This window comes from Pteropus vampyrus, unplaced genomic scaffold (assembly GCF_000151845.1).
Source record: "Pteropus vampyrus isolate Shadow unplaced genomic scaffold, Pvam_2.0 Scaffold140, whole genome shotgun sequence".
In the NCBI taxonomy this organism is placed as follows: Eukaryota; Metazoa; Chordata; class Mammalia; order Chiroptera; family Pteropodidae; genus Pteropus; species Pteropus vampyrus.
Window position 1 is genome coordinate 5,914,906 of NW_011888921.1, and position 9,070 is coordinate 5,923,975.

General features: G+C 42.4%; 1 protein-coding gene and 1 long non-coding RNA gene across 3 annotated transcripts in view; one reads left to right on the top strand and one right to left on the bottom strand.

Moving 5' to 3' along the window:
• Positions 1-227: 227 nt before the first annotated feature.
• On the bottom strand, positions 228-4,217 carry LOC111744738. 2 transcript variants are annotated; one of them, XR_002782309.1, is made up of 2 exons: positions 4,099-4,217; positions 228-544 (listed from the first exon to the last, which is right to left on the bottom strand). It is a non-coding gene; the product is annotated as an uncharacterized LOC111744738 (long non-coding RNA). The 2 variants fall into 2 exon arrangements; XR_002782308.1 differs by having other exon boundaries at positions 228-418; positions 4,099-4,210.
• Positions 4,218-4,263: 46 nt separating this feature from the next.
• DIP2B (disco interacting protein 2 homolog B) overlaps positions 4,264-9,070 on the top strand; it is a 183,515-nt gene continuing 178,708 nt past the window's right edge. Inside the window, exon 1 of the mRNA XM_011368324.2 lies at positions 4,264-4,508. Within this exon, the coding sequence (XP_011366626.1) occupies positions 4,409-4,508 (100 nt within the window). The 5' untranslated portion in view covers positions 4,264-4,408. The remainder of the gene's footprint in view (positions 4,509-9,070) is intronic.

A 9,070-nucleotide genomic window follows, 5' to 3' on the forward strand; every position in this document is an offset into this window, starting at 1 on the left:
GTCTCCCTTATCAGAGAGAGAGATCTTTCCCAGAAGTCTGCTTCTTTTCCCCTCAAGACTTCCCTTTATGTCTCTTTAGCCGGGATGAGGTGATATGCTAATGACTTAGCAGCAAGGAGGCTGACAATCTTGTATTTTCAGCTTCTATGGTGGTAGGTGGGCTCTAGACAAAATAGAAGAGGAAATGGACTTTGGGTAGACAGCTTGCAGCCTCTGCCACAGCTCACTTAATTGTGGCAAACTTTTATTCCATTATACACAATTTAAAATATGTATATAATTCACTTACATGAAATCTCATCCCCTCCCTCAAAGAGAAGTAACATCATGTAGCTATCTCCTCCAGGAGTAAGTCCAGGACCTCTGGGATTATGCAATCTTCTTCTGGTCTGGAGATGAGTCCTCACGGACCAGCAATCTGGAGTTACAAAAGTTAACTGTCTCCAACACATCCAATGGTTCTCAGAGGGTGGTTCGCAAAACAGTGGCATCAATGTCACCATGAAGCTAGTTACAAATTAAATTATTGGGCCACGTCCAAAACCTATGAAATTAGACACTCGAGTTGGACCCAGTAATTTGTGTTTTAATAACCTTTCCACGTGGTTCTGATACAAAAAACAATGTTGGACCCAGTAATTTGTGTTTTAATAATCTTTCCACGTGGTTCTGATACAAAAAACAATGCTAGACAGGAAAATGTAAGTAAAATAATACTCCCATTCCAAAAAGGAAATATGCAATAGACACCGTTCCTGAGCAGATAGCAACCCCTCCCCCGCTTTTTTTTGTTAGGTTTTTTTTTTTTACCACCGGCGGAACTTTGGCGTTTTTTTTTGGCAAGGTTTTTTTGTTCCGTTTGTTGGCCATTTAGGCTGCGCTCACACTTGTGGACCTATGATCAAGGGGCAACATATGGCCTCACTCATATACTTTGCAGTTCTTTGGGTTTTGCCTGGAGCAATGAAGGTAGCTGGGCCATATCTCTCCTCATCTTATAGTCTAGCTCACTCTTGATCACAATACAGTGGTCTCAGATTCCAAAAGCAGGAAGAGAGGGAGCAAGCCCCAATGCATAAGCACTTTCCAAGTCTCTGTGTCAGGTTTGCTATGGTCTCATTGGCCAAAGCAAGTCATATGATCAAAAATGTATAAGAGGGGGTCTACCTAAGGGTAGTGAATAGAAGTTATTGCAGCCTTTTTGTAAACAATCTACGGTACTGCCTGATGGAACTACCTTGGCAAATGGAGTAAATTTGTTAGCTTGTCTAGCAGCCTCTGGTCCTGATCTCTGGGGGTGTTTTAGTTATCCATTGTCCTTCTCTGGCATACTTAATATAGGCATTAAGTGTATGTTGCAGAACTTTGGCAGCTGTTTTCCTTTGGTGGAAGTTGGGAATTTAGGGATTGCTTTAAGTGTTGAACAATTAGAAGTACTTAAAGCCAGGTTTGGCGTATGTTTGGCAATACATTTGCTGCAAAAAGGTAGTGGGCTTCTGGATTATTTAACCCAGTCAATTTCATGTGCTAATGAAGCAGATGAAAATTGCGTCTAAACCTGTGCTGTCCAATATGGTAGCCACTAGCCACACATAGTTATTGAACACTTGAAATGTAGCTAGTCTGAATTGAGATGTGCTGTTTCTTTTTACGTTTTAAAGTAGCTGCTGGAATATTTAACATCACTCATGTAGTTCACATGGTATTTCTACTGGACAGCACTGATTACTGGTAAAGCCTGAGAACTTCTGCCTCACAGCTGTTGTCCCCCTATTTAGCAAATACTTCTTTAGTTTAAAGGTCTGTTCCTTGAGATGATTTGAAATTAATGACCTTAGGGAGAGAACACCACACTAAGTCTAAGTTTTTTTTTTTTTTTTTCTGCTAGGCTTGTATTCTTTACTCAGTTTAGCCCCTTTGAATAACAAAAACTGATGAAAGGTCCTGAGGTACTTCAGAGATCTGGAGCCCCAATCTCTTCAATTTTATCACCTGTTAAATCGCTCACATTCTTGATTCTGTTTATTCTAGCTTTTACTTGGGAATGGAAGAGGATGGCTTCCCCAAACCACAAAACTCCACTCTGTCATCCCTGTTAATCTGGATTAAAGCCTGAAAAGCTTCTAAGCAAAGCCAAATGCTCCCCACCTGTGTCCTTGGTTGGAACGTCTTCAGACTGTTTATATCTTTTATGAATTTACTGAAAGCCACATCGCATAGCTCACACCCCAAATCCTAAATTTTTCTGATCATTTCCCCTAGCAAAACAACCCTTGCTATAATGGGACCTGTGTCATACTCGACAATTTGCGACCACACTCAGCCATTTCATATTTGGCTCACCTGTAATATCCCATTTTTGGTAACAAATTCAGTATTGGATGAGAAGCTTTCGGTTGTAAATAGCAGAATATTGAACTAAAAAATGGTTTAAACCTATTTTCTCATATAACAAGGAGAAGCTCAATATAGTTGGTTCCATGATTTGTTATTTCAGCAGACCAAGTCTGTCAAGGTCTAAGTGATGTCTCTGTACTTTCCTTAATTTTCTTTTATGGTTTCAAGATGACTGCTGGTGCACTGAGTAGGACAATATCTAAAGACAGGAAGTAAAAGCAGCAGTTTCTCCTTGCGCATCTCCCATCAGGGAGGAAAATCCTCCCCAGATGCTCTCTTTTCAATAGTTCCTTCAGTGGATCACACACCTGTCAAGGAAGGTGGGAAAATATTTGGCATATCCAGCCTTACTAGGAGTTGTTGTGGTCTGCTGACAAGGGAAAAGGGCTATTGGGAGGATAAGCAAGACCACTGGCTAAGGCTGTGTAACAAACCACCCCAAACTTAGTGGCATAAAAGAATGACCATTTTATTATGCTCACAGGCATTAGGACAGGGCACAACAGGGATAGGCTGTCTTTGTTCCACATTGTTTGGGACCTCAGCTAGGAAGACTAGAATGTCTGGGGGCTGGAGTCATCTGGAGGTTTCTTCATCCTGGCCTATGATGACTAGAATGCTGGGACCACTGGGCGGAGCACCTCACATGGGCTTCTATGTGGCAGCTCCCTGCATGACTGCTGGGTTCTCAGAGTGTCCTGGGAGAAGGGTCCAGAGAGAGGTTCTCTGGAGATGGAGCATTCCAAGAGAACCAGAAGAAGCTGTGTGGCCTTCTAGAACATAGCCTTGGAAGTCACATAGTATCACTTCTGCCATATTCTATTGGTCAGAGCAGTCAGAAACCCATTTAGATTCAGGGGAGGAGACAAGAACCTTGCTTTTTGATGAAAGGAATGTTAATAAATTTGCAGCCTTACAGAAAAAAAAACCTGCAACAGTCCTCCTGTAAAACAGAAAACATACACACATATATTCCCACAAATTCTCCTTATATTGTTGCGGTTAAAAGGAAATTTCAAAGTTTATCCTCAATGAGACATGATGTCACATTCTTCCTTTTCTCAACTTAAAAAATTTTTTTCTTCCAGCCCAGGAATGATATAAAACACTGTTCAGAACTCTTAGTGGATAACAAATCATGGAACCAACTATATTGAGCTTCTCCTATCAGAATCCCCCAAATTCTGAAGGGGGGTTTTGGCATTAAAAAAAGATTCAATATTATTAAATAATGAATATGAACGACGATTTAAAACAACTGTTCAGTAGCTCCTGTTTAAAGCACACAAATATTTGGATCCTCTTTATATTGAATTAAAATATTAAAATTTTGGAATACCTATTGAGTCACACAATGAAGAGGATAAAAAAGATAAAGACTAAGTTCCTCTCTTGCAAGTAGTTAGAAGACTAGGCAGGAGGACCTGGATTCTCTCTCCATTGTCTTAAGTACTAGAACTGAAATAGCAACAGTTCCTGGCAAATGGAGCCGGGAAGCCCCAATAAAAGAAGTGGCCTGTGTTCAAGTCCTTACAAATGGGTAGATGTCAACCAGGGCAAAATGGAAGAAGGGAAAAGACAAAGGCACACACTACTAAGTGAAGAGAGCTGGGTAAAGTATGGCTTGGTTCCACCGAAAACTATTTGCACTTGAGTTCAGAAAAGATCAAAAGCTGCGTGTCCACGCCATCTATTCCTTACCCGGCCTGTGCAGAATTCGGGGTGAAGAGTTTGGGCTCGTCGTTTCAGGGGCTTCCAGGAAGAGGGCGCCATAAGCCCGCGAGTCCTGAGTTTGGCTTGGCTGTGGAGGCGGTGCGTCCTCGGCCCGGGGGCGGGGCCGGCGCGCTCACGTGACCCTTGCTCATGGCGGCGGCGGCAGTAGCGGCGCTGGCGGCGCTGGCGGCTCTCGGAGGCCGGAGCCGGATCCTGTAGCCGGGGTGTGGACCCGCGTCAGTCCGTCCCTCCTTCGGCCCCGTCTCTTGTCTTCCGGAGTGTGGCTGGCGGAGCTGGGATGGCGGAGCGAGGCCTGGAGCCCGCGCCGGCCGCGGTGGCGGCGCTGCCGCCCGAAGTGCGGGCGCAGCTGGCGGAGCTGGAGCTGGAGCTCTCGGAGGGTAGGAGCCGGGCGGGGGAGCGAGCGCCCCGGCGCCGCTGCGGTTCGCGGCGACAGGGAGACCAGGTCTCTGCCGCGCGCCCTGGTGGCCGTGCGGGCGAGAAGGGGAGGAGGGTGCCGGAAATCTGGCCCGGGCTATGAAGGGTCGTCTTTCCTCCTCTCTCACCCGGTGAAGTGGGTTTCCCATGTGCTTCATTGTGTTCTCGCGGAGAGGGTAAAGCAGCGGCTTCGGGGAGACATCCTCTCCAGGCCCGGGCTGCTTCTGCGCTCCCTGGTCCCCAAAACCCGAGACAAAGCTGCGCCCTCCGTTTCTGTCGGGGACTCTGGGCACGGTGGGGGTGGGGGTGGGGGTGAGGCTGCGGGCTGGGTGGCTGACAGCTTTCTCCTGTTCTCTACCCTTTTGGAGGGGAGGGCCCCACGCCTGTTTCAGCCCCCTCCCCCCCTTTCTCAAAAAGAGAAAGACACATGGGAAATCCGCAGCATTTCTTCTTCCTCCTTTAACAATGCGAGATGCCTCTCTAGTGACAGGAGTGAGATAGAGGCAGGGTGGGCCATGGAGGATCCTAGAGAGATTGGAGCAGTGGCATTAACCTAGAGAGAGACACACGGAGTTGTCTTGAGACCACCTTTGTCATAGTTTTTTTTCCTGGTGCCTGTATTCTGGCTGAATTTTCCGCATCTGATCCCCTTTTAGAGTCTTTGAAGGAGGAAGGAGAGGTTACATGCAAAGGCTGGCCATCACCCTCTTTTTTTGGACAGTAGATTTGGTACAAGGAGGGCTGGATTTATTTTGAGAATTAAAATAATTGAATAAATCAAACCACTGTTCTTAGAGAAGTCCCTTGGATAACAATGAGAGAAACATTGCTGTGTGGTAGGCATGTGATCAAGCTTCTTGTGCAGTTGTGATCAGTTCTCCATAAAGTTCCTGTTTTTATCACAGGCTGTCTCCGAGACAAAAGCAGCATTTTGTCCAAGCTTGATGTCAGTACTGTGGTGGTGTCCCTAGAACTGCACATTCTTATTGAGTTCCTTGCCAAAGGCCCTCTTGACCATCATTTTTCAAGTGGATTAAAAATTGTTGGTTGGAAAAGAAGAATGTGACAAGTTCCCTGGAAAGTTCTGACTTTTTGTTTACTCATGGAGACATTATCTCCCCCACCCTCCCATCCTTTACAATTAAAAACCAGAAGTAGATTTGTGTTATAAATCCAGTTGGGCATGGAAGGAAATTATTATTAATAACCCTGTTAGGTTTTCCCAATGTATAGGGAGGTGCTGTTTTCATTTGCACTTAATTACCAACATATTATTTTTCAGTTAATCAGTTGGGAAGTTATTCTTTTGGCCAGTCCCCAAAATCATTGGATAGGTTTGATTCTGTGAAGTGTTTAGAGTATTACCATCCATTTTGCCTCTCAACATACATCATTTTCCTAGATGAAAGTATTGTTTTTAAATCTGTGATGACTTACATTCAAATTGACTTTTGAAACAGTTATTTCATAGTAGTAAATCAGCTATCTTTGATTAGACAGAAAAAGAGGTTTGGCTGGATGTTTGCGTCAGAAAGATTAAAAATAGGAGTTGATTGCTTTTACATGGAGAGGGAAATCCTGGAAGCTCCTTATTCTTGGTATTTCTGCTTCCAGCTGATTGTTGTTTACTTCTCTGCGTGTTTCTAGAGATGATGCTGAAGAACTATTTCTAGGACTCACACTGATTAGCTCACCTCTCTGTCCTTCATGAAGGTGCGAAACTCCTACAAACTGTGAATGCCAGAGCGTAAACATTATTAAGGACGAGTGTATGATTTGCTTTCCAATACAGGATTGTTTGGGTTGGCATATGACTTAGTTTGAATTGGTTTCTTATGAATTTATACTACATTATCCTGTATGTCATCTCTCTTAGCGATGTCTAACTGGAAAAAAAATACAGTTAAAAAACCTTGGGCCTGCAGTGTCAGCATCTTGTTGGCCATCTGTTTTTCTCTCTTGCTTAACGTACAGAGAATGGTTGCTGGAGAAGTAGATAGATATTTTTAGGAATTTAAGTGAAGTCGAAACACCCAAACAGCCTCCAAATCTATAGCATGGTGTTATTTGTGATGTTTGTAACATATTCGGAACCAACCTTTGTTTGTTTGTTTTACATTTTCTCTACAGTTAATGGCTCTGACAAAAGTACTTTCTTCTGAAAAAAGAAGTTGCTTTTAACTATGTGTTTATTGTGTATTGCTGGCTTTGGTCCACTCATTCCTTGATTTTATTAATCTCTTTAAGGTTCAGGCTGTAGTCCTTTGTAATTATAGCTGTAGTATGAGCTGTATACTGAAGAATTTTCTTTCTGTTTTCCTGTATTTTCAGCTGCAGGCTTTGGTCATAGATCAGCCAACTCTGTGTTGAAATGCAGGTTTGTGCCTCCTTGGGTTGTTTGCCGCAGAGCACGGTGCAGAGCCCAGTGCTGTGGCAGAGCCCAGAGCTGTGGCTTCAGGAAGGTCACCATGGACCTGGTGGTTAAAGCCTCCTGTTTCTGCACCAAAAAGAAGAGTCTGAAACTCTCTGGAGGATTATTTAAAATTGAACTTACACATAATTATGAGCTTATTTATGGAGGAATTGAATAGGTAGATGGTTTTTATAAGTATTCCCATGATTGAAAAAATTTTCATGATCCACACATATTATTATATTTATTATATGTTTGACAATAAGCTCTTTTGTCTGAACTTTATTCATGTTTTAGTCAAGTATATGCACAAAATAGCACTAATGATGAGAATTATTTGTTTAAATCTGATAACACATTAGATTTGTGTAATGATCTTATGCATTATGTCATTTGAGCTTTATTACAACTTTGTGATTTTTTTTTTTTTGGTTTGCTAGAGGGGGAAACAGATTCACAAGGGTTAAGTGTTTTGTCTAAAGTTGCTCATGTAATAAGTGACATTATCCTAAGCTGCCATGTAATTATGGTATCTGTTACCATTGAATAATTTAAATATCTTTACTGTTATTGCATAAGCTATCAACTCTAATTTTTACTCTTGAGGAAAAACTACAAGACAGCCGTATGCCACAATTCCAAATAGTCTGGTTGATTCTCTTTCTGAAATCTGTTTCAAATCTGTCATTCACTTATGTGATCCAGACATTTATTTTGTGCCTACTACTACATGCTAAGGATACAGAAGTGAGCAGGGTACTGCATTAGCTTTCAAGGAGCTCTGAGGCTGATAGGGAAATCACTTAAAAAATACTAACAGAACAGTATGTACATGAGACCACGATGGAGTTCTGCACAGGGGCTGCCTTCTAAGAAAAAAGGAAGCTATCTGTTCTGTCGTCGTTGTGAAAAGGAAGCAGCAGAGTACTATAAATATGAGATTGGATTGGGTGGCTAGGATAGAGGGCTGTGATTTAGCTTGTGCAGTTCAGTCTTAAGTGTGCAGGAAAGAAGGACATAAATCTTATACTTTATGTGGCATGTCGGAAGGACTACAAGCCTTTCAATGTCTGAGAACAGCCCAAAGATGACAACGGAAAGGTATTTAAGATGAAATAACACATACAGGAAGGGATCCTCCCTTTTCTTGTTTGAACACTTCTCTGAGCACAAACACAACACAGTCACATCCTCCCTTTCTGCTCTCTGTGTCATCACATCTTGGTGGTCCTTAAAGCCTGGTACTGGGCACACCTTCAAGGTGAAGGGATAAGAGAGGGTTGAGTCCTAGTAGCTGAAGTGAATCCTCTTTAAGAGTGGGGAAGAGGTGGTAGAGTTGAAGAGGAAAAGGGTAAAATGCTGGATAGAGATTGTATTTCACAATCTCAGAAGCTGGCAACGAGAATTAAGCTACCAGAAAACTGGCAAATCCCTCCTGCTTTATCTATAATGGCTTCTTCCCTCAAATATTTAGCAGATCCATGAATTCATAGGATATATCTTTATCAGAAAATTACGTTTAAGCAGTTGTCATACCTGATGCCAGGAGCATTAAGGAATGCAGGTGTGTGGATTTTTAAATAACTCAGATCTGACATACCTAAGTAATCTACCCCCTAAAACTTGCATGCATGTATTTTTGGTGGGCTGTACTCATTTTATGTTAGAAAGCATCTTTAGGAATTGCTGTCAGAGCCTATGGCACATTCCTTTGAAAATCCTCATGGTGGCAAATTTTAATTCTCTGAGGGTAGAGTTTCATTTTGTGGTTACTTGCAGACAAGTAGAGAAAATCTGATTGATGTTCTTTTGGAGTCCAAACTAGTTGAGATTGAAAAAAATTAGAGTGATTATAAACTTTAGTCATGACTGTCAAAAAAATTAGGATGATTGTAAACTAGTTTTGAGGGCTGTTCCAGAAGAGACAGACAAATTCTGACTGTTGGAAGAATGATTCACCTTACGATAAAGGAGTGCTTATTTGGACACCCTAGTTCTCATGTGTGTTTTGAAAGATTAATCTTGTTGTTTGACAGTCCCATAGCATTGAGCTGGATTTTTGAATAAGAGAAATCATTAATGCTTCACTCTTAGCCCAGCCTTTGGTGGCTA